The sequence below is a fragment of the Mya arenaria genome, chromosome 14 (genome assembly GCF_026914265.1).
Source record: "Mya arenaria isolate MELC-2E11 chromosome 14, ASM2691426v1".
Taxonomy (NCBI): Eukaryota; Metazoa; Mollusca; class Bivalvia; order Myida; family Myidae; genus Mya; species Mya arenaria.
This window is the reverse complement of record NC_069135.1, coordinates 35,241,886-35,267,945: the sequence shown is the minus strand read 5'-3', so window position 1 is coordinate 35,267,945 and position 26,060 is coordinate 35,241,886. Positions and strand designations below refer to the sequence as shown.

Sequence of the window (26,060 nt, the reverse complement as noted above, 5' to 3'; positions counted from 1 at the left end):
CGTAATTGACTAACGTCATACTTTATTTTTAACAGTTCATTTTACTATTTAAATGTTCAAAAGTACGTCAAATAAAATGAAACCTTTAAAAATTCTTCACATCCATCAAAGAAAACTTTTAGGACCATCTTTACATCGGAATCACATAAGTGGTGCTTTCTCATTCATCAGAGGTTCGATGGTGATAATTCTAACGTGTGGTACGCATGGCATCATCACTCTGGTGAACGAGAATGAAGGTGGTGGTGGGAGTAGTTTATATATTATAAGAATAAGATGTTTATTTGGGTAACTGATACATTTTATTTCAATAAGAGTAAAACGTTTTTAAATACAAAGATAAAATATTGACAATTTGGAGTTTCATTAAATAAAACAACCATAATTTCATAATATTAAACAAAAGATTTTTTAATTAAGTACAATACTACATGATTATTGTACATAGTAACATATAAACAATTCAATATTGCTGGGGGCTATTCCAGTAGATCATATAGCCCACGGTGGGGAAGGCAAATATTTTTCTAGTATATAGGTGGGTTTCTTTTTTCGCGTATTTCAGAAGGGTAAATTTGTTTCTGTAGGGTGGGGGGGGGAGGTAGTATGATTTAAAAAGACCTTCACCCCACGGGTAATTTGTTTTAATGGAATCGCCCTGGGCAAGATGGTACAAATGTATTTTAATTTCAAAATATTCACAATTTAATATCAATCCCCTGTCATGCTTTTTAAAACATCTAATTTCCCAAACAAAAACCTGCTAATTATTGCACAAATGGTTCATCAACCAAAGCCTTTGGAACTCCAACCTTTGGAACTCCAACCTTTGGAACTCCAACCTAAACACACCTTTAAATGAATGAGGTCGAAGCATTACATTCGGATAACCTAAAATTAGCTCTCGAATTTCATTGAAAAAGCATTAGATATTTTTTTTTATTCAAATACCTACTTAAAACTTACATGCATGTGTTAAAACAAACAGTGAACAGAAGCAGTTTTGAAGAAAGCTGAAGATTCCTAATGCTAATACTGTTGTGTGGAGAATGTCAGCATAATTCATTAAAACCTGAATCAGTAATTGATACAGTTGAAGATTTTTCGTAATTAAAGAAAAGATAAATATGCTTTATCAGTATGACCTTGGACTGAATTACTGCTCTAAATCCACTTACATTAAAACTACTACAATACTTAATTTAATACTAAATGATATTCAACATTATAAGGGGTTCTTATAGCTGATGTTGTCAATCTCGAAGAAAAGCTTCAGGTTTATACAAATATGAGGGATTCGTGCCCAAAGCATGGTGAAGGGGCTTATACAACTTACAAAATAGGTTCCAAAGACTGTATATTCATTTCGAGGTACTTTCTACTGTTTTTGATGCAAATGTCCACAATCTTTACAACTATTCAATAGTCTGAAGTTAATAGCTCTCAATCATAAACTTCAGAACCCTTGATTTATCCTAAACTTCAGAACCCCTGGAGCCATATTCAAAAAAACAACTTAGATCAATCTTAAATATAAGAGAAAAATCTGCATGTTTTGATTGGACAGTAAAATCAATTGACCAATTGACCAAATGGAATCAATGAGGCGTGTCTAAGGCTAAAGATAAGAACTATATTGAATACCGCCCCAGATTAATCCTTAACTTTAGTGGCCTTGCATTCAGATCCGATATTTTGTTTTATAAAACTGACTATGATAAAATTCAAATTAAAACACTTTTACAAGTAAACCATACTGTAAGAAGATGTACACACAGAAGTTAAAATCAAACAGATGTCACCTGTATGCTCTAAAAACTATTCAGAAATAAATTAAAACCCAAACTAGGTGTGCAAGACTACACGTTGATATTTATATTATGTAAGATCTGTTTCTCCGTGTCCGTGTGGTGTGCAGTGAAAGTTCCGTAGTACGGCTGTTGGGATAATGACTGGAGAAACTCTGTCAAGAAAGGCTGAAACAGAAAGAAATATACATACATTCGTACATAAATATATCAACCTTCATACAGCAAGACACATTTCAAGACTTTTCTACTTAAACCAGCAGTTTTCAAATCCAAATTAAGTTAAAACGCCTCAAGTCCACATATACAAACAAAGACGAAAAGGAACACACTGAACATTCTGTATTCAATTACAAAGTTTAGATGTTTCAACTTAATAATTTGAACATAGTGTAGAAATGTACCCTCCTCACAGCATTCCCCAACCCTCACTTGACACATAACCACCCCACCACACCCACATACCAGCAGGTTGACACATAACCACCCCACCACACCCACATACCAGCAGGTTGACACATAACCACCCCACCACACCCACATACCAGCAGGTTGACACATAACCACCCCACCACATACCAGCAGGTTGACACATAACCACCCCACCACACCCACATACCAGCAGGTTGACACATAACCACCCCACCACTACCACATACCAGCAGGTTGACACATAACCACCCCACCACACCCACATACCAGCAGGTTGACACATAACCACCCCACCACACCCACATACCAGCAGGTTGACATTATTGACAGGATCAAGCAGAGCGTCTGGGTCGTCTTCCTCATCCTCTGCGTCGTCTATAAAGGTAGACAACTCTCCTGCAAACTCGTCCAGCAGACTGGACAGTGTCTGACCACTCAATTGAACATCCCCTGCCCCCTCCTCCTCCTCGTCTTCCCAACCCTCCTCCTGAAATAATCACATTGCAATACTGTGAAATAATTCTTCAACTTCTACTTGGACAACAAACATAATGGGAAATGGAAAAAAATAACTCAAAGAGATCAAATTAAATGCACTTGACTTTTTGTGAATGTCATATGATTTTATTGTTCATCGCAAATTTTTGATGATAAAATAACAACAATTTCAATTTAAATGTAATCAAAATTGGCTGAAATATATATGTTCTTTTCTAATTTAAAAATGTTATTATGTCAGCTTCATTGTGAAGATCAATATCTTCTGAGTTTTGTTCCAAGGTAGAATCAAGTACTGGTTCCCTTTTTGAGAGAAAGTCTTGCTCCTGCTGGGTCTCAAGCGATCAACCCCTTGAGTGAAAGGCTGACACCTATAATACTCTCAACCTCTACTGTGAGTGATGCCTGGGCCAGTATTCAATATTGATCTTATCTTTATCCTTAGACATGCCTCAGTTATTCCATTCAGCCTATTGGTCAGCTAAATATACCGGCCAATCAAAACACTCACTTTCTAATATTAAATTTAAGTTCAATCTAAGTTGCATAATGAATACGGCTCCTGATTTCATTTAATAACAGTGGTTTTAAGTTTATAATATCTGCTGAAGACAGCCTACCTCATCTTCCTGACTGTCATTTTGTGCAGCGGATTGGCTGCTCTCTATCTGGTTGTTCAGCTCATTAATTAGGAGTTTATAGATCTTCACAACCACTGGCACTGTCGTCCACTCTACCTTCGCTACAAATATACATGGGAAATATCAGGATTTGTCACATTGCTTAACTTGAATTATCTTTAAAAAATTAATTGGGGTCATCCTCTGGTCAAGGCTAATCTCAAGTATGAGGACAGCGGGTCCAAGCTAGTTATCAATCAGACAAGCCTTTTGTGTTCATTGTAACCATGGCTGTGACTATATGACTACTGACCAGGTCATCTGCTAATCAAGACCAACCTTCCTTTTTGTTCAGTCTACCAACTGACCAACAAACATGTACAAAGCAATATTCCCCCACTTTTTTCCGTAGCAGGGCACAGTCATTGGAAAATAAAGTTAAGTTTCATTATCACAACTAGATATAAATAGCTATGAGTAAAACACAGTAAACCATTTCCTTTTATACTTAGAAGTACTTAAATCAGTATACAGTTTTATAAAACTATTTATCATGATTCATAATTCAATTAGTGTATCAATTGAGAAAAAAATCTTTGATAGAAAATAAGCAAATATTCTTCAAGATATAAGTTAGAAATCAATCAAAATGATCAAGTCAAAAACTTGAAAAGAAAAGTAAACTATCAATTAGGCTATTCATACAAGTCATTCCCTGTTAGTACAGAAGTGTATTTGTGTGGGTTTATATATCTTGTGCCTAATCACTCCTATTGTGGTCCGGCGATTTCTGGTTATCTCTCAGACATTCTCCAGTTATCAAACATTAGTCCACTTTTTATAGAAATTATCGCACAATTATATTACTATTATACAAATATTCAACCAGATTATATTCAGGTATTTATTATTAAAAACTTCTTTTTTTCTTGAAAGCATTAATGCACAAATTCACCATTACATATAAATAGAATATACATTTCATACATGAATAAAAAAGAAATAATAAATAATAAATAGGACTGTCATATAAACATACTGGTGAAATTGTATTAATTAGCGTACACTAACATAATGTAAGATAAGGAAGTTCAGATAATTTTTAATTAAGTTTGAATTTTAACTTTTGATTTCAATAAACCCCAGTTTATTTGTTTCAAAGATTAAACTATTGGAAAAATAACTTCTGTTCATAAGTTCAACACATTGAACCTTTTAATTTTACTTCCTTAATTAATAGTAAACATGTAACTTGTCAGTAATTATATTAAATGGATTATTCTCAAATCTTTGAATCTGTATGTATATCAACAATATGGAATCCCAAAAAGCTATAAATAGACAAACACTTCCAAAGTGGCTAGCATATAAATAATGCAGCTGCAATTTTCATAAATATTTTTAGTTTTCTCTAAAAATATATCTTTTTCATGTAGAAAGATATTTGTAATTTATAATTCATCCACAATATTGCCAATCTTTTAAGTACAGAAATGGATACAGTATGAATTTTCATTCATCCATTTTGTTCATTAAACTTCTATGACTCCACTAATTGGAACAAATATCCTGTTTTCACAGATATACATGTATATGCCAATATTGAAATATACCCCTCTCAGCCAGGAAGTGTTTACAATGATGATAGTTTATAAGTTACAGAATACTCCGACTGAAGTGTGGTCCGGCGGGTGCTGGTTATCAATCTTCATTACCTCCAGCATTCAACATTAGTCCACATTTTACATTGATTAATTAACATAACTATTCAATTTTTTCACAATTAACTTTTCTGATGAAACATTTTATTAAAACAAGAGAGGATTAAAAACATCTTGCTCCGTGAGTGTCACTATCCACTGCCAAGGAACATTTGCAACACTGCATTCATGTGATTTAAGAAGAAATGCATTGACAATGATTGTATCCATCACCTATGACCTTTAAAATCTGACCATGAATAAGAAAGATATGGACTGGACAAAAACAGGACAGACAGAAGGCATGAGGACGCGCAAGATTCCCATATAGCCCTAACTTCACTAATGGTCATCAACTGGTCAACTACAACCTATGGTTAACTACTTCTGCAGTTTCATGGTCATAGGTCAAGCCATTCTCAAGTTAATTACGCAGACAAAAAATTTCTACCACATGTGAGACTGACCTACCTTACCATTAACCTACTGACCATCCAAACAAAAGAACGTCATCCATTAGTCAAGTAGAACTTACATGTGTAGTTTCATGGTCTAAAGTCAAGCTATTGTCAAGTTAGCATGCAGAAAAAAGTTCTTCTTATGCTGGTCAAGGGCATCCTACCAGTCATATGGTCTTAGCTAATTCCATTCACTTGTTATTGTGTAGACAAGTTTTTAACAAAATTGATGTGAATGACCTACCGAACCCCAAAATAATAGGGGTCAATTGCTGGTCAAGAGCAACCTGCCAGTGAAGTTTCAGGGTTATATGTCAAACCATTTTCAAGTTTTTGTTTTTTCAAGACTTGGTGTGCAAACCATCAACACATTTGCGAACCTATATGCCACTTTCATATTATATATTTCATTCATATCAATACATGGACTCAAAGTAAATTCAGCAATTCCTTAAAACAAGCATAGAATTGTCAATGCAAGCTAGAAGAGGCCGATAAGTAATGTGATACATCAGTAAGTAAGATTCAATGCATTGTACTTAACAATGTCAATTTGAAGTTTTTGACAATTTTCTCTTTTTTTGCAATTGTATCATCTGGTGTCTAGCTCCTTTAAAGCTGCACTCTCACAGATTGACCATTTTATCAACTTTTTTTATTTTTTGTCTATCTGCAAACCAATAATAAAAGATTGCTGACAAAAAAACCGATCTGAGATTTTCCATATTTCTGTTTGAAAATTAATGTTTTATGGCTTAAACCATTACTAACGGTTTAAGAAAAATGCATAAAACATCAATTTTTGAACTTATTTATAAAAATCTGCGATCTGATATTTTGTCAGCAGTCTTATATAACTGGCTTCCATGGATTTTCTTAAAAATTGGCTCATTCTAAGACAAAAAATAAAAAAGTTGTCAAAATGATCTATGAGAGGGCAGCTTCAAGACTTACAGTCTCATCTAAAATCTTGTTTCACCTTTTTACAAAATGTGATTGGTAATCCTCCCATGGATCAAACAAATCATGAAGCTTACACTGACCTTTTGACCTTGTCCTGATTCCATTCCCCGAGGCACTGATGATCTCGTCACCCTCGACAACGATGTCCTTGAGACGCGAGTCGTTTGTTGACACTATGTGCTGCAGCAGTTTAACCATGGCAACCACCCTGGAAACAACGAGGAAGTGAGAGTAGTGTAAAATTATGGAAATAAAAAGAAATGCTGCAACGTAACGAGCACTTCTGCACATATAAATATACAAAGAGAGGATAATGCTTGTTTCAATGAGATATGGATTATTTTTATCTGATTATTTTTAATCAAGTGGGCATAGAAAGGCAGTCTTTCATAATTTTTCACGATTGAGTCAAATGAAAAGATCGACTTGCAGTGTTCACAATCACGAAAAGTTTGCTGCCAGAATACCGCAGCTAATTGTATAAGACCTTGATAAGTTAGCCAACGGTTGTCTTTCAGCTAGTTTGCACATATAAATAATTTGATTGGTCGATAGTAATTATTCAACAAATATTGACTAACTAATTGGCTAACTTTGACCAAACCAAAGAGTTATCCAGTTTTATACAATTGACTGTCTATCTTTACCAATAGTTCAAAGACTCTTACATGACTTTCCTCTCATAAGCCCCATAGAAAGAGTGTTGCCTTGCACACCACTCCTTCAAGACAAACTCGAGAGCTGGTTTTCCCATCGGGTCGGGCACGCTCGTCAGAAATTCTAGGACAGCCTCCATCTGATCATGCATCAGCCGGGCGAATATCATCAACAGGGACTGGAACATGGGAAAGATTACAATGGAATTACAAACAGTTGTGCAAATATTTTGTAATCTATACTCCACTGGTTTCTGTATTTTAAGTCCTAAGGTTCTAAAGAAATAAAGGAAACACAAAACTCAATATAGCTTCATGCATTGGCTGCTTTTGAGTGGCCATCAATTGATTGTGTTTGGTCAAAACTGATCATTGATTCCAGCGACAAGTTGTCTTTCTCTTTCCTCTCGTTTTTGCATTCGGTTATATTCCGCCTTTTTTTTTTTATCCTTTTGAGTTCATTTACACATTCTGAATGGTTCAATTGTTATTGGTAACAATATGACCGAAAGGAACAACACTTAACTTAAGCATAGTTAAGGACTACAAGTACTGTACCTGAATAAAACTACAATTGAGGTATTGTCAAAAGCCAATTGTACTATGGAAGATAGGTCACTTTTATAAAACCGATTATCGATAGTCAAATTAGAGCCCATTCCCAACACTACCTGCATCACACTGAGTGTTTCAGTCTGCTGCATCTTGCTGAGGACAGCCCGCAATATCAGGTCCATCTGCTCCCCGAGCTGACCTCCAACCTTTGAGAGAACCACCGTCACCAGTCGACCAACAAATGATGCAGTAAACTGTGACGTCTTAGGGTCCAGGAGCTTGGATATCACTTGGATGATGTATGTCAGACCAGAGTTCCCTGTACAAGAAGAAGTGCAACATGACAAGTTTTATTTATAATACAACATATATTTTTCAGCCAATGAAATTGCAGATATGTCATCATTAAGTACTAGGTGTAATCATTAAAAATCTCATATTTTGTGCGTAATTAAAGGTCCCCCAACTTGCACTCATCCGATACACAATCCCTGCACCAGAGTTTGCGTTAATAATGTGTCAGCCATAAGTTGTGTGTAGATGTCATTGTTAGATGACCTGAATTAAACTTAAGCTTACTCCGCCCATTCTTAATCATTAAGATTTAAATTCATTTTATCTTACTAAAAATAATATAAACTATGGTACTAAAATCTTTTCAATTTATAACTAAAATCTACTTTTTGAAACAGCCCCAGGATTATTGTCAAAGATTCTTCATCATAATAGCCCATTATATCTTCTTTAGTATTCAAAATGTGACATGAGATAATATGCAATACAAATGGTCTATGAAAAGCAGGTAAAACATCTGTAAGCCTACCTTGTTCATCATGCCAGTGTACAATCTGGTCCATGGCAACAGAGGCGAAGGCTCGTATACATTCTCCACCACTCTAGAACAAACAGAATGGAAATAATTTGATAAATAAAATGATACATTATTTTGCCACACAGATTATCAAAATAGAATGCAATACCCTTCATAAAAAAGTCTTAGTTCAGTAAATGTACAGGGGTGTTGACAACGAAACACTATCCATTTCAGTCAATGAACACTGAAGAAATAAATCATCGTCGATTATAGTACATTATTAAACAAAAATGTGACATTACATAGCATGACTAATGCCACAACATTGTTTGGCATAATAACCTACAAATTGATCTATAATTTTGATATACAGCAAGAAATATGAGGTGCTTTAAAAGTTTGTCTTATATATTATGGTTTTTCTACCTGCATGGTGGCGTTATCATCCGTGTTAAGTGTACAGTACACGGCCGCAGGGAAGGCACCGAGCAGCTGATCAGATATTGGGGCCTTGCTGGCTCTCGCTATAGTTGTGAGGATATCCAGGGCTACCTGAAAGTTTGTTTTTTTTTTATTTACATGAATATTTGTTTCCCTTAAAATCTTAATAATTTCATCAGTAATCAATCAACTTGATCCCATAATATAAATACTCTAATCAAATGATCTTTAATTTTTTTTTTATTAATTTACAAAAAGTTAGAAACACTTCAAAGGAGCTACACATCACTTAGACAGCAGGTCAAATATATACAACAATGTTGTGTGTAATTTTTACCTAAAGTACTGATACCCTCCCCCCCCCCCCAGCCCCATCAGTACTCACAGAGGGTAATCCAAGGGCCACTTTCCCCTCCTCGGCCTGCAGTATGCTGACCAGAGTGGGCAACAGCCTCTGTTGTAGGGGCAACATACATGTGTCATTTACTGCGAGCTCCTTAAATAGATCCTGGACTATACTCGTTATAACTGGGTCTGGAATTAAAGACAATATATTTATATCAATATGTATAGACTATTGATTAAATATGGCCCGTCATTGATAACGATGTCATTGATGGTATTAGTTTCTTTCATGTGATTATACTGCAGATGGCAAAATCAACATGTTGGCACATGCGAAAACGTTAAAAACAGTTTTTGTAATTTTAACCAATATGCATGTTCATATTCAATTTCATAAAATCAAGCAATATTAAATAACTTTCAATTGACGTGTTGTTTCAGGTGACTCATCTTAAATCATCCTGTTATAACACTCCTCTCAGCAGAATAAAGTAGACAAATCGACATATGGAAACATTCATTTCAGATTTATTTCTATTCAACAGCTTTACAATAAAATTAGCATTGCATTACCTAATGATCAGTATGTCAAGTATATTAACTTACCACTTGAATATTTCAGGAACACAGCTATAGTTAATGGAGTTACTTTGGATTCACAGGAGGATGTGAACGATTTATCCACCTGAAATACAAGTTTCCATAATCATCAGTTTCATAGCACCTTCATAAGGCCTAAAAAATACATTTAGATCTGCTTACCCATTACTACCTACTAAATAGGCTTCAACCGTACCATATCTATTGTCAGTTTGTTAAAAAAATCCTTGAGTTAGGTTTTCTTTAATTTCTTGTTGAAAACCTTTAAAGCTTTTTACTGAATACTACTTTAACACCATTCTCTTATGGTGACTACTGTGCAATCATTAATGTTCGTGGGCATGAAATTTCGTGGTTTGTCGAAAGAAAACAATTTCGTGGGTACTTGAATTCGTGGATTTTCAAAAAAAAATCGAAGATGCGATCGTCCTAGATTGTCTGCATAATATCCACGCGCTGGCCCGTGATTTCCGTCTTCTACGTCACTCGTTTTATGACACTCGCTAATGTGGTACGACATGCCAATTAGTGCATATACCCATGTCGCTTATCGATTTAATTGGGAATAAAGGTAATAAAAGAAGATGTATCCTGATCATAAATACAGATAGGGGAAGCCATTAAATGCCAATTAAGAATTTTGCAAACTGTGAAAACACCGAAAAGGTGCGTATATTGTCACGTTCGGTGCTTAGTAACCTTCAATGTACTAGTAATCGATTAATTATTTCATTAAATAAAAAAATCGAGTACAGACACTCATCACGCACATCTTGTAAACTTGGAGATTTTCATTAACAGCACAAGTTTAAACATGTGCTTATAACTGTCATTTAACAGAATAATGATCTTAAGTTATACAGTGAGACATGTTTTAACACTGTATACTGCAACCTCTGTAAATAATATACAAGAGGCACATCAGTGCCTGTGCTCCACTGGCCAAAAGGTTCAAGCAAAGACCACCTAACGAACATTTTCGTCAAGTTTCATAGAAATACAATCATCAATTTTTGAGGAAAAGTTATTTAAATTTTTTTTTTACTTTAATAGCTCTGGCTGCCATGTTGTGCAGTGGACCGAAATGATTTGGGCAATTTGAGTAAAGGAGCACCAAACAAACATTTCTGTCAAGTTTTATCGAAAAAAGGTCATCGGTTTCGACGACAAGTCGTATAAAGTTTTTTTTATTTTTTAGCTCTGGCAGCCATGGTGTGCAGTGGACTGGAACCATTTAACAAATTTTGGTTAATGACCACCCAAGGAACATTTCTGTCAAGTTTCATCAAAATCTGATCATCGGTTTCTGAGGAGAAGTCGTTTAAAGGTTTTTCTATTTTTACCTCTGGGGGCCATCTTGTGCAGTGGACCGAAACCATTGAAGCAAATTTGATAAAGGACCATCCAAGGAACATTTCTGTTAAGTTTCATCAAAATCTGATCATCGGTTTCTGAGAAGATGTTCTTTAAAGGTTTTTCTATTTTTTTGCCCTGGCAGCCATGTTGTGCAGCAGACCGGAACCATTTGAGCAATTTTGGTTAAGGACCACCCAAGGAACAATTCTGTCAAGTTTCATCAAAATCTGCCTATCCGTTTCAGAGGAGATGTCGTTTAAAGATTTTGCTATTTTTAGCTGTGGCGGCCATATTGTGCAATGGACCAGAACCATTTGAGCAATTTTAATAAAGGACCACCCAAGGAACATTACTGTCAAGTTTCATCAAAATCTGCCAAACCGTTTCAGAGGAGATGTCGTTTAAAGATTTTGCTATTTTTAGCTCTGGCGGCCATATTGTGCAATGGACCGGAACCATTTGAGCAATTTTGGTAAAGGACCACCAAAGGAACATTCCTGTGAAGTTTTGTCAAAATCCGCTTATCAGTTTCAGAGGAGATATCTATAAAGTAAAAGTTTACGCACGCACGCACGCACGCACGCACTCACGACGGACAATCTGTGCCTTCGGCCAGTGGAGCTAACTAGAGTAAGTACGTAACAAGGCAATTGAAAAAGTGAATAAAGGGTCTATATTTCGTGGGATCTTGAATTCGTGGATCACCCAACCCACGAAAACCACGAACATTAATGCCCCACGAACATTAATGATTTCACAGTATTATGATCTTATATAAAGCCTATTGAAAAAAAGCTTACCTACCCTACCTGTTTTTTTGCAAAGGTTGTAACCCTAACCAATTTTTTTAGCCTTATCATGATTTAAGTGCTTTTCATATAAAACATTATGAAAAGCAGATGTTTATTTTTTATTATTTTTTAATAAAAGTTCTTCGCTTAAAAACAAAACATTAAACTGGTATTATTCAAAGCAGGCAATGGTACAAAATTTCCATTGGTGACCGAAATAAAAATAGGTAAAAAATAGTAGCTTTTATGACAAAGTATTGACAAAAAGTAGGGACTTCCTTGCAAGAAAAATTCGGAAAATAAAGTTTAAGATCATTTTACAATAATTATCTACCTGAACAAACACCTATTTCATGCTCTAATTAATCAGTATATAACAAACATTTCACTAACCGAGAGAACCATAGAGAGAGTTTCCAGACAGAGTGAGAGAACATCAGAGGAGAATTGTGTTGCCACGGCGATGAGCCCCTCGGTGATGTTGGGGAGGAAAGGGACGAGCATCTGGGAGCTGCCTGACTCCTTCAGGAACTCGCAGTAGCTGTACACCGCCCGGATTGCCGAGATACGGATCACTGGGTGCTGGCTGGGGTGGATACCACCTACAGTGGCCTGCAGGCACCTATGGGACAAAATTCAAAACTTTGTTTAAAGCAGCTAATTAAATACATACACAAACAAATTTAGGATCATCAGGCTGGCTGAAATTGTAACCTAGCCCCATCATCACAGAAAGTGCATGTCATCAACTATAATAGGAGCAATTTCATTTCTACAACTCTTTAAATGATCGCCTGATGAGATACGAAATAGACAGGAGAACAGTTAAAGCGATAGGACAGTGCCAAACATTAACAAGCTGATGTTTTGAATATCATTTCTTCATTGTAAAGCTTCAAGATGATTTGTTCCTTTAACTGTTATGAGTGATAATGACTACCTTTGAAGTAAGTCTTGGTTCATTCCCTCGGCATATCGACTAGCTGTCCACAAACATCGTCCAATCAGGAATGGAGAAACTGTAAAACAACCATATTAAAGAGTTACATATAAAAATTGATAGGTCATAATAAAATTACATTGTTCTTAACAAAAAAATAATTGAAGGTTGAGATGTACCTATATTGATAACAAATCACTTCAATATGCACAAAAAATATCAGGTTGGTAAATTTTTCAAGTTTTTTGAGTTGGAAGTCTGGGAGTGTTTTCATGACAAGATCTCTCCCCTAAACCCATCTGGACATCACATCTAGTATTCCTTATTTCGCCCTAGCTGCCCAATCTAAGACCAAGGTCTTTTCCAAGACTAGACCAAGCTCATACCACTAAACCCCATACATGTGACTGCACCACCTCTGTTCCATACCGATAAGATCATGGTCAGTGACGACTTTACATTTTAAAGGAAGGAGGAGGTGTCAATCTTTACATCATTTTTTCCACTACTAGACCCTGCTCAAACCTCCCTTCCCCGTAAATTTACCTGCCCCATCCCTCATCTCATAATCAAGACCCTGTTCAAACCTCCCAACACCATAAATTTACCTGCCCTACCCCATAATAAACCTTCCCACCCACCCCATAATAAACATCCCCACCCCAAAATAAATCTCCCCACCCCATAAATTTACCTGCCCCGTCCCCCGTCTCATCAACTAGAGACTGTTCAAACCTCCCCACCTCATAATATACCTGCCACATCCTAATATATACCTGCCCCACCTCTGTTTCTTAATGTTCTCATACCTGTAAGGTTCAGATCAGTAAGGACGACATTCTGTAAGAAGGCCGAGATGTCAAACTGGACCGTGCCAGACTTAACGGTCTCCATGACAAGGTTACACACCGTGCCCAGGGCCAGCATACATGACTCATGAACCTTCCACCTGAAAAGTTATGTCGTCACTAAATTTCATGTTATTGTTTTTTTCCATGAAATCTCATTTCTTTCAAAAATGTTTGCATATGTACTTGATATGATATTATACAATGGACTAATTTGTTCAAAACATCACTCAAATTTATTGATTTGTCAACTGAATTATTGTTTAATATCTAGCAATTTTCAGAATAATCTTCCCAATGTGTTAATAAATATGAAATCACTGTTTTCACATTGGCGGCTACAAAAAATCAACCATTTAAAGAAAAGTATAGGTTGCAATTGTATTCCTTACAAACCAGTAGTACCAATATAAAAGCAAATATCCTTATCTTAATTTGCTTCTTACTTACTGCTATTCTTTCAGATATTTTATCCATTTCACTGCAACTGTCTGCTCAAGAAAACCTGTGCCACCACATCATAAAGAATTGAGGTTTAAGTTAAAAGATGATATTTGCCGAAAATTTTATACAAGTTGTATTTACCAGTTTTCGTGGTGTTGTTTCTGTGTTTCTGCCTCTTGTAGATGTCTGGTGATGGCTGCACACAGACCCAGGGCGGACTCTAGCTCGAACTCCTGACCTATTAACTATAAATACAAGGGGCCGACTTATTTAATATTATAAAATGTACCTTTTTATAAGTTAACTGTTTCCTGAAGAAAATACAGAAACAATTTTTCCCAAAGTTGTTTTCATTAAAAAACGAGAAATTCATAAGCATACGAACAATGATAGTTGTTGGCAAGCCTTAGAGTCCTACCATGAGAAGATCCTGTGCCGAGATTCTGACAGAGTAGGAGAAAGTATCGTCATCTTCATCCTCCACAAACTGGTCAGGGTTGCTTGTCCACATCCGTGCCTGCAAGACCAAGTAGGAATTACCACATTATTCATCCATAATGTCATTTACACTGCTACCAGCAATATGTACATTGGTTTAAAACTGCCGCAAATACAAAATTTTCTTCTCCAAACTGCCAGTAACAGTTTAGCTATTTATCCATTCAATATATGTATTTCGAATAAAGTTGAAAGGTTCACTAGATATAAGTGCCTGCGTCTCACCCAAAAGGTCTTAATTTGATATCTCATCAGGTGTGAGTGTGACCTCAAGCAAACCTTGCTTACCACTAGCACATTACCTAGACTTGATTGTGATCTGTGTTGTAGAATATGGTAATTCAAACCAAGGGCAAGGCAGGCATTACTCCTGTGTATTATAAATTACGCACATCTTGCACTGAGTCTCTCGAAACATTAATCAGTATAAATTCATCGTTAGCTAGTTAAACTATCTGCATACCTGGTCTTCTGTGATCTGCATGTAGACTATGGCGTAGTACAGAATTTCATTGATAGACTTTTTCACAAGCCCCTTGAACTTGCCGATGTCCAGGAGGGCGTGGATAAACTCAAACACTGCATACACCAGGTTCTCAAATCCCAACGTACCACCTGTGATAACAGATACAGCATTATACACAACGCTAAAGCCTGATCCCACAAATACGCTATTAGTGAAATAAGACTGGTGACAAAATATCAGATCACAATTTTGAATCTTGATGTTCAAATCAAGAACATTTGTGGCTAAAAGAAAAATGAATTTTTCGGCATAAAACATGAATTTATCAAAAGTAAAAATGAAAAACTGTGATCCTTTGTCAGCAGTCTTATATCACTGGTTCTCAGATATGTACACAGAATTGAGCTTATTCCAAGATAAAAAAAAAAATGAAAAAAGTTGTCAAAACGGTCCATCTGAGAGGGTGAGTGAAGCTTTTACGGCTGCTTTACAATAATATTTATTAAACTATTGACTCCATATTTTTGTATCCTTTGAAATGGTATTGTGTATTGATCACTGTCATATAAATGACCAAAAATACATTACACATAATAAGTATTACAGTTAGCATATTCTGTCTTTATTTCAATTGAAATCCAATGAAAAATGACCTATTTTGCAATACTTCAAGGCCACAAAAAGCTCGATCATTACATTATTTAAGGCATATTTTTTTTGCATCTTTTTTTTTCTTTTTATGCACATCAAACGCTCTCAAATGATACAAAAATCATACAGAGTCTTCAGGGATTCGAAATTCACATATTTCTGTACCAGGTAGCTTAACACATTTCTTTTACAAATATATGTCGACCTCCACTACAGTGTCCTGAAACGTCAGCCGGCAATTTAAATTTTTGAATTTGAATTTTTTGAATTCTATACTATTGAACAGTTTTATTTTACATTAAATCAACATTCTTCACTGGATTCTTGTCAACAATAAATTCAATACAGAAATTTACACAGTTTAGGTGAAATGGGAAAAATCTCATAACCTTGTCGTCCATAATTCCACAAGCCAACTAGAACTCGGCGAGTCGGATGTGTCGCCTGACGAATTATTTACTGTCGACATTATAGCTGTTAGATTGGCATTTTATTCATTTATAGACAATGATGTTGCCAACTTTCAAGTGTAGGTGGCATTTGATAGTTTACGAGATATGCCACGGACAAAACCTAAGCAAGAAAATTAACAAAGGGCAATAACTCTAAAAATATGGCAGCAAGAGTAACGGTTCTTGTGCACTGCACTTGCCCTCAATGAGATCTATCTAGCTATGAAGTTTCAAGTTGATTCCTCTTATATTCTTCAAGATATGCCCCGGACAAAACTTTAAGCATGAAAATTAACAAAGAGCAATAACTTTAAAACTAATAAAGCAAGAGCTACTGTTATTGTGCACTGCACTTGCCCTCCATGAGATCTATCTACATATGAAGTTTCAAGTTGATAACTTTTATATTCTACAAGATATGCCCCGGACAAAACTTTAAGCATGAAAAATAACAAAGGGCAATAACTCTAAAAATATGGAAGCAAGAGTAACAGTTCTTGTGCACTGCACTAGCCCTCAATTAGATCTATCTACATATGAAATTTCAAGTTGATACCACTAATAGTTTAGGAGATATACCCCGGACAAGCGAAAATGGGACCCGGACGCCGCCGCCGACACCGACAAAAGTAACCCCTATATGTCGTCTTTTCAGGCGACACAAAAACTGATCCATATACTGTTCCTATCAATATACTGTTAAATTACTGTTTACTAGATTTGCTAATAAACTTAATCTTATATAGCAATGCTTGTTCAAGTTCCAACCAGAACCAGTAGTAATTTGGGTATTCATTCAAAAGCCTAATTTCAGAAACAATGACCTGTTTGAACGTTCAAATATGGGTAATGGCACCTGATGAAAAGAAAAGTGCGAAAACAAAGCACTTCCAGGAGGAAATCAACAAAAATAAACAGGGAAAGTGTCCAAGTATGAAATACCTTTTGGTTTATCAGTTTTTTCTTCGCCTGACAATGGAAAGATCAGTTTGCCTCAAATTTACCATTTCCTATATTTGATCAAAACCAGGTTATGCCAACTCTTAATGAATTTGTTTCAAAGGAATATACCTTTGTTTCACTATAGAAGGAAAAAAATTTCATCCTCTGCTGAAGACATGAAAAAGCCCTGCCATGAACAAACTAATAAACAATCCTTCATTGTTATCAATGGAAGGTTTAATGCTTACTTATTTAGTGATCAAATTGTATAAACAAGAAGGTAAAACCCTCCTGAAACTGTATTGAAAAAGGGAAATTAAATTTTCCTATGATTTGTTTGTTTCCGTGTATATTCGCCTCATAAAAATATACCATTCAGGCTAGTGCTTGAATATCTGAATTAAAAACAATGCTTGCACAGCAAGTTCCCATGCTACTGTACCTACCATCAGAGTCCACAGGGTCCTCGGCCTCCTCCACATTGTTCACAACCGTCTTCACATAGCTGCACACAGTTAAAGACAAATATCCCAGACAAGTTTCTCTTAAACACCTTATGAAAACAGTGCATACATAGTTTTAAAGTTAGATGCACAAAATTCATGATCATAATTCTATCACGCTTGGTGATGTCACAATGTCCTTGACACTGAGCTATCTACATGTATATACACATGTACAAGGATACAAGTCTGAGCTATGTGTGAAGATGCTCCACACTGGCTGTAGAATCTGACCAATCCACTGCGACATCATCTTGGGGAACGACTTCACCAGCGATGTCAAGGCCTTAAGTGGACATGTAAATGTAGCAGAGGGCTTCCGTTAAAGGAAGTATATTACTCCCTAGTAATGGGCTAAAACTTCCAAAATAATGCCTTGGAAGTACAAAAACTTCCATTGAGCCATTTCTTATGTGAATAAATGGAAACCATTGAAATGAGACAGTGGACTGCTGACAATAAATCAGATTACAGTTTTTCTTATTTCGCATTTATTTGCTGGTTTCCAGACATTAACGCAAAAATTGGCTCATTCCAAGACAAAAAGGTTGTCAAAACCGTCAATCTGTGAAAGTGCAGCTTTAAGGCTAATGAAAATCAGGAACCTAAGTCAAAGGCATTTTTTTAGTCATTTTAGGCAGTTCAGTTCTCAGGTGAGAATTTCTGCCCCATTCTTAATGGCAAAATTCTTTAAAATATATCAGAATTCCCAATTATGACATGTTATCCCTGAAACCTTTATTCCCAAATCAATGATATTGACAAAAAATACAAAATGCACATAAAATCATCTGACCATTGAAGTGTACAACAGCTTAACAGTCATGAGTTGTCAGTTCACCTCAATACACTATTAATTTTTACCTTCATGATCTCCATCTTCAGGCCACTATCGGATGCGGGGCCATCAGGAACCAATAGGGCCTGGACGAAGGCCTCAGTGAACTGGGGCAGGACTGGGAACAGAAGCTGCTTCGCTATACCCTGTAATATATATGTACAATATCGTCACCTTAATGTTAGAACACAATATCTGCTTCTATTTGTATATGTACCGGTACTTAGATTGAATTCTAGCTAGAAGGTGACAAGTCATATTGATCAATAGTGGCTCTTACAAGCACTTTGGTTCACTATAAGGTCTGAATGGGAACCAGGTGCAAATACAGTTAACCCCGTTGGCTCAAACTCACTTGGGCTTAAAAAAAAAAAAAATACATTTGGTTCGGGTTACCCGACCCTACCTACGGAATAGGCGCCGACCCTACCATTTTTATAGTCAGTTTAAAAAAAAAAATGTAAAACTAAAAAAAATTGCTTTTCACTTTGTAGTTGAAAACCTTAAATGCATATACAGAAGATAACTTTAACACCATTATCCAATGATGAAAATGACGTTCTTATATAAAGCCTAATAAAAAAATAAAATTAAAAAAAATCGAATTCCCCATTGAATACTCCAAGGCTAAATGAATTTTCGCCAGTCCGTGGGACTTCGAGCCAACAGGGTTTGATTGTAGTTTGATGATTCATAAATGAACCTAATTACAATGGACTGTATGTGACAGGTCAATATACATGTACATGTACATATGCTTTTATGGCCCACTGCAAATGAACCAAAAAATAGCGATGTTCTGATGATCAATTATAATCGAAAATTGATTGGTTGGGCCTGAAATTAGCAACAATCGATTGTATCAATACTCATAACATGTCCTGTTATAAAACATAACATGAGGCGTTATCTGCAAAAACCAGACCACAATGAAATGTAACTTCCCACCAAAATGATTCTAAATTCAGTAAATAAATGTAAACAGCAAGGCACAAGAATTTTATTTCAGTTATTAAGACAAACACTTTCAGCAAAGTAAAGAATGGTAAACTACCCTTTTCAGTTCCGCCATTGTAGCAATCATGCCTGCACAGATGTTGAAAATGCTCACAGCCCTTGACCTTGTTCGGATGCTGAAAACCTTCAATGGAAGAAAAAAGAAACTCAACATCAACCAGATTCCAGTCAGTCATCCAAACATGATCCCAACAACACCAACGTATGACAATACCCTTGGTTATTATTCATGAAATATTTTCAGTCATTTTCTAACTTAAACCATTTTCCTAAGTTAAGTGTAGCACTGATCAAATGATACAAAAATTAATAATGTCAAAATGCTTTATTTTCATAATACTCTTAAAGAAAATTCTAACTTTCTTGAAAAAAAGGAGTAAAATCTTTTTATCTCACAGTGAAAAGTTCAGGTAGGAAATGACTTAAAATGTTTTATGACCAGCCTGGACTTTTTCTTCTTATAACAGACAAGCTAAAAATAGAAATTTCTTATTGCACTACATGGATTATTTAAGGTAATTTTTGTTGATATAGTCATTACTGTTGACCTTCATTTACCTCATGTTGGAGGAAGATCTTGTACATTTCTGGTAGAATGACTGGAGCAACATGAACCATCTGGACATCCGTTATATCCTGGGTAAACTCTGAAAATGTAGTAAACCGTAAAATCTTATAGTCATTTGAAAGCATGTTAAGGCAATTCTGCAAAAAAATGATCTGAATGATAATTTCAGATATTAATTAAGTTAATTTCCAAAATCACTTCTTCTTTTTTTAAATGAAACAGAATACACAGTTCATGTCTTAAACATATTTTTACATTATTGTTTTCTGTTTCACTAAAATGTATTACCGTAATACAGACTCAATTGAAGATTTGAATATCAAAAGCCTCCCACACTTTTTTACAGTATAATATAACAATTATGAATAGAAAAACATCATTTCACTTCTATAAAGTCTACTATGGTACACGTTTAAGGGAATAAACCTAACTACATCATCAATAAAAAGATTTCATTTCTCTGGATAATGAACTCACCTGCCAGTACTCTCATGGCTCCATGTACAGCGTTTGTGTCTCCACTGGTGAGAGCCTGCATCAGAATCTGGAACAAATCCGGCCATGCCTCAGGCCAGTCTGTGTTGGCAATTGCAGATATTGCGTATGCTACACTGGATCGAACTTTGCTGATTGATTCGTTCAACCCCATTGGCAATATTTTTCTAATCTCTGCTTTTGCCTAAAAAAAATGATTAAAATTAACAAGATGACCATTGCATATGATAAATGTCACTGGATGAGAAAAATGTGAAGCCAGACTGGGGCTCGAACCAGGGATAACAGCTGGCAAGGGGAGTGTTCTACCGACTGAGCAACCAGGCCGCTTACACACCTTTTTAACACCTGTAAAGGTGAAATTACATAATCATTGAAAATATTTGGTATGGCCTAATCTCATGCAAGCCTTTGAACCAACAATGGTTTAACATACAGTATATGATAAAACAAGTGTATAAAAGTTACAAAGTCAATGGCAGATATAGTGGCATATAATTTTACGACAATAAAGAAATAGTAATGAAATTTAATAAGTGTTTTAAATAGTTCATTAAGTAGTACTCTAACAAAGACATAGGGACAATAACATTCAATAAAATAATCAGAAGTTAAAATCATAGTTGCCAAGATACTACTTTAACATGTTGATATAAAGGACCAAAAAGACTAAAGAATGTCGCAAACCAAGAGACGGCCCAAAACACTGATATACTTCATTATCCTTCCTGCATTACATAAAGTTACATAAATATCTAGAAAAATGTCCCAAGTTATTTAAGTGTTTGCATACCCTGTGTGAATTATATTTAAATTGAAAAAAAAGAATACCGCTGGTGATGTTTCCGGCATGCGGAATTTTTCTGTCTGTGAAGACCAATGTGCCCCAACATACTGCTTAAGTAGGACAGAGGCAAGCTGACGGATAGCCAAAGGTCCATTTCTGTCCACTGTCAACTGAGCTAAATGCACACCAAACTCTGAAAGATAAATATTTTATTAAGTTAAAGGGGCTGTCTCACGTATGATAAAATAGCGGGGGAAAAAAATTGGTCAAAAACTTGGCATCGATGTGTACAATGCATTGAAACTTACTAACTGAAGTACCACATAGTTTACAATTTATTTAAGTTTAGCAGTTAATTCGTATTTTTCCATTAAAAAAAATTACTGGGTATGTCTACCAGGTAGAATTCATTCCTTATGCTTGATTGGCTAGTCGCTGTTATCACGTGATGTTACCGAGGAAGGTGTATAGCTTAAATTTGTCACCTGAATAGAATAAGCCTTTGTAGCTCAGTGAGTAAGATGCTGGACTTCAATTTTGGCGACGCCGGTTCGAACCCGGTCTCTGACACAATTTTTTTCTTCACATTTTGGTACTTTTCTTACAATTATGATATCAAAGCGTAACACATTCTATTAGATAATTGTCCTGAGATTCGTTACAGAAAAAAACTTTTTTGGTGCCAATCTGTGACACAGTCCCTTTAACAAGCAGTGATGTGCAACAAATTATCCATTACCTGATGACTAAACATTCCAAGAAAAAAATAAGCGATAGTTACTCAGGGTTCTCAATAAGTTTTGGTTGAACCGTCTCAAATGGTAAAGAAAACGACCAGCTTCTACTTATTCTACTGAAAATTCATTTAGTTTTCCAAATTTGAACCGGCCCTATTGCCATTTGAACCGTCCTTTTTGGCCGGCAGCCGGTTCTTATTGAATTCTTACTGGTTACTTGTTGTTTATTTTGGCTTCGCAAAACTATTATATTATTTAGCATGTAAACGAGTCCTAATTCAGTAACCTTAATTGTTTGTTAAGTAAAGCAAAAGTTACTAACAAGCACAATTTCATGAACTGCTAAAAATACACTAAATAAACAAGGTAATGGTTAGAAGGCAAGAAATAAAATTCTAATGATTAAGAATGAGCTGAGTGTCAGAGTGTAGCAAAACGTGCGTTTCTATATCGTTTAGATATAACTGCCAACAACCTCAATTGCTGACACATTGTAAATTCAAAATATGACGCAGGTATTTTATTTGTGGGGCCGGTGTGGGGCTCAAACCCACGACCGCCGGAACACTAGCATGTAGCTCTTACCTATTGAGTTAACCGGACGGCTGGTTATAGCCCACACACAACACTATTTTAACACTTTCCCTCATGTTAAATCAGCCATATTAGGCCTGCCACTGCATGGCCTATCAGTACATTGACAGTGTTCTCAATAAGAACCGGCTGCCGGCCAAAATGGACGGTTCAAATGGCAATAGGGCCAGTTCAAATTTGGAAAACTAAATGAATTTTCAGTAGGATAAGTAGAAGCTGGTCGTCACTTTACTATTTGAGACGGTTCAACCAAAACTTATTGAGATCCCTGCATTGATAACCAGTAGCCAATAGATAATAAGCCCATTTATAAGTACCTCTACTGCATAGGAGATTATTGGAGAATATTGAAAAACTGCCCCTATGCATTTCAAACTTATTTTTCTAGTATTTCTTTTGGTTTAATCAATGATAGTTCAATATAAAGATTGTAGGTAAATGAATTTCCAATCCAGTGGTATAACTTTTATTTTGTTGTCTAAATTATTTGGTTGAATATTTATAGAGAAACACAACTCCTGTGAAAGATTGAAGATGTTTCAATTGATTTCATATTATACTATATTTCAATTGACACCTATGTATACCAACTTTAATATTTTGTAGTATTTCTTTGGATTAAATTAATGTTAGAAATTCAAATAATGAATATAGTATTTGTAGTGTATTAAATTTCGAATCTAGTGATCATAGTTTAATCTAAAAAGGTTTTGACAATAAACAAATATTCAAATCACAGAAATCATGCATTATTAAAAAATAAACACAATTTTATTGGGCAAACAACAAATGTTATTACAGATTCATTGTTCTCATAAATAAAATTTGCATGTCCGTTGTTTAAAAATGAATTGAATAAAATAATTGTAAATATCAAAATAAAAGGCTGGGTCTGCTATTGGCACAGTTTTAAAAACTTTGGGAACGTACTAGATATTGCCCTCAACAAGCCGAACAACTCGGATTTTTAATAGTCAGAATCGCTATTTAAATTAAATTTAGTGATTCCGTAATAATATTATTATTAAAATCTGTCAACACATGGCAATAAATCAAGGTCTGAAATGCATGGACAATTACGACAACGTTCTTGTGTATTTATCGAGATCGAGAGAACACATGTTTTAACAGCTGTCAAACTGGGTCATATCACATATAATATTATTATTATCCGTGTATTCACAACAAAATACTAACTTTGATTAACAGACGTAAGGGGACATTTTTATTACTGGATTAACATTCCATTTTTGGAAACAGAAGTGACAAATGACATGTGTTTATTCAAGCCAGACTCTTGTTTACTACATCGTAAATCAGCCATTTTGACACATTTCTAAACCATGACAGGTGACGTCATTAGCGCGTGATCAATAGGATATATTTATATTATATTAATTATTGGTAGTTTTAAATAGCTAGTGACGTGTTTGGGGATTTTCTATTAAAAAAATGAGACAAGCACCCGTCAAACATGCGCTGTGAACTTTGAAGGCATGTTTGACCTCTGTCTCTTTTAGTCGCGATTTTCCGAAAATCTTGAATAGTTACATCATCTTTTTTCATTATTTATATAATTATCGATGTTTACATTACACAAAAATGCATTTGTTGCGAAAAAATAAGCAACAGATATGTTAATAAATGACCGTAAATCAGCATGGCACATTTTGGGGCAATCATGCGGGAATCGATAGAGGGGCATTATGGAACAATCATGCGGTAATCGATAAAGGGGCAATTTGGGACAATCCTGCGGGAATCGATAGAGGGGCATTTTGGAACAATCATGCGGGAATAGATCAAGGGGCAATTTGGCACAATCATGCGGGAAAGGGTTAATTACTGTCAAATCATTTATATTCGTTGGCATGAAATATCGAGGTTTGCCGAAAAAATACAATTTCGTGGGTACTTGAATTGGTGGTTTTTCATTTTTGAAAAAAAAAATAATTCGAATATGCGATCGTCCTAGATCGTCTGCATATTCTCCACCCGCTGGCCCATGATTTCCGTCCTCTACGTCACACGGTTTATGACACTCGCTTCAGTGGTACGAGATGCCAATTAGTGCATATACCCATGTCAATTATCGATTTAATTGGGAATTAAGGTCATAAAAGAAGATGTACCCTGATCATAAATACAGATAGGGGAAGCCATTGAATACCAATTAAGAATTTTGCAAACTGTGAAAACACCGAAAAGGTGCGTATATTTCAGTAAACAAGATCATTTCAATATGTATTCACATGTTTTTGTTTAATAAATATATTGAACGCGTTGTTTTGTTCTTTTCCACGTTGGGTGCTCAGTAACCGATTAGTTATTTCATTAAATAAAAAAATCGAGTACAGACACTCATCACGCACATCTTGTAAACCTCTATGGAGATTTTCATTGACAGCACACTTTAAACACGTGTTTCTGTCATTTGGTTCATAGAAACACATTTAATTGATTTGGTTTATTATTTGTTAAAGGCAGATATAATATATTAACAAAACCATGATAGTAAAATATACAGTGAGACATGTATTAACGCTGTATACTGCGACTTCTGTAGCGAATAAACTAGTATGTAGATAACATGGCAGTTGAAAAAGTGAATAAAGGGTCTACATTTCGTGGAATCTTAAATTCGTGTATCACCCTACCCACGAAAACCACAAACATTAATGCCCCACGAACATTAATGATTTCACAGTATACACTTAATCAACATTGGACCGGTGAATTCATCAGAGACTTTCTGAATGTTTTATTCTGACTGCATTGTCGAGCCATGACCATAAACAATAAACTTCAATTGTAACAACGAGTTTACTAAAAACAAACTGCCATGATTGACATATTGTCCGAAAATGAAATTGTCCGAATTACACATATTTTTTAAAGACAAGTCAATGAGTTCAGTCAATTTACCTTCTGTAACTTCGAGTGCTTTAACTTGATCTTCTCCGTTAACTCTAACATTATGATCTGGGGACAAAATAGCGGTGAGGCTTTCGACAAGAGCCTCTTTAAGGGACTGATGGTGGTCTGTCAGCGTGACAGTGGCCATTTTTGATGAAATCGCGGGAAATGTTTACGTTTAGTTTCGAATTATAAGTAACTTTATTTATTACAAAATGACTATAAATTGAATAAAAATTAATGATAGATACATTTATAGATTTTATTTTTTTGGAAATAATGTAAATTTATGATATCATTATTTCTTTCAAACAGATGGCTGCACTA

At 35.4% G+C, this 26,060-nt stretch overlaps 1 protein-coding gene across 1 annotated transcript; it reads right to left on the bottom strand.

The window, feature by feature from the left end:
* Nucleotides 1–292: 292 nt before the first annotated feature.
* Nucleotides 293–25,891, bottom strand: LOC128218121 (importin-9-like). Its single transcript, XM_052925673.1, has 24 exons — nt 25,743–25,891; nt 21,531–21,679; nt 20,682–20,883; nt 20,195–20,283; nt 19,674–19,760; nt 18,646–18,765; nt 17,967–18,067; nt 17,725–17,783; nt 15,231–15,382; nt 14,688–14,786; nt 14,411–14,514; nt 13,787–13,926; nt 12,978–13,056; nt 12,431–12,659; nt 9,897–9,975; nt 9,331–9,479; nt 8,931–9,056; nt 8,514–8,586; nt 7,807–8,009; nt 7,148–7,314; nt 6,560–6,687; nt 3,359–3,480; nt 2,548–2,727; nt 293–1,976 (listed from the first exon to the last, which is right to left on the bottom strand). The coding sequence occupies exons 1-24, from the start codon at nt 25,879–25,881 to the stop codon at nt 1,860–1,862; spliced, it is 3,093 nt and encodes a 1,030-aa protein (XP_052781633.1). The 5' UTR covers nt 25,882–25,891; the 3' UTR covers nt 293–1,859.
* Between the last annotated feature and the right edge of the window lie 169 nt (nt 25,892–26,060).

Excerpts from the sequence above, each read along its gene's own strand:
- LOC128218121 (XM_052925673.1), bottom strand. The coding sequence starts at position 25,881 with ATGGCCACTGTCACGCTGACAGACCACCATCAGTCCCTTAAAGAGGCT. Across the intron at positions 12,660-12,977 it reads AACCAAGACTTACTTCAAAG|GTGCCTGCAGGCCACTGTAG; the intron begins GTAGTCATTATC and ends TTTGTCCCATAG. Across the intron at positions 9,480-9,896 it reads GTTCCTGAAATATTCAAGTG|ACCCAGTTATAACGAGTATA; the intron begins GTAAGTTAATAT and ends CTTTAATTCCAG.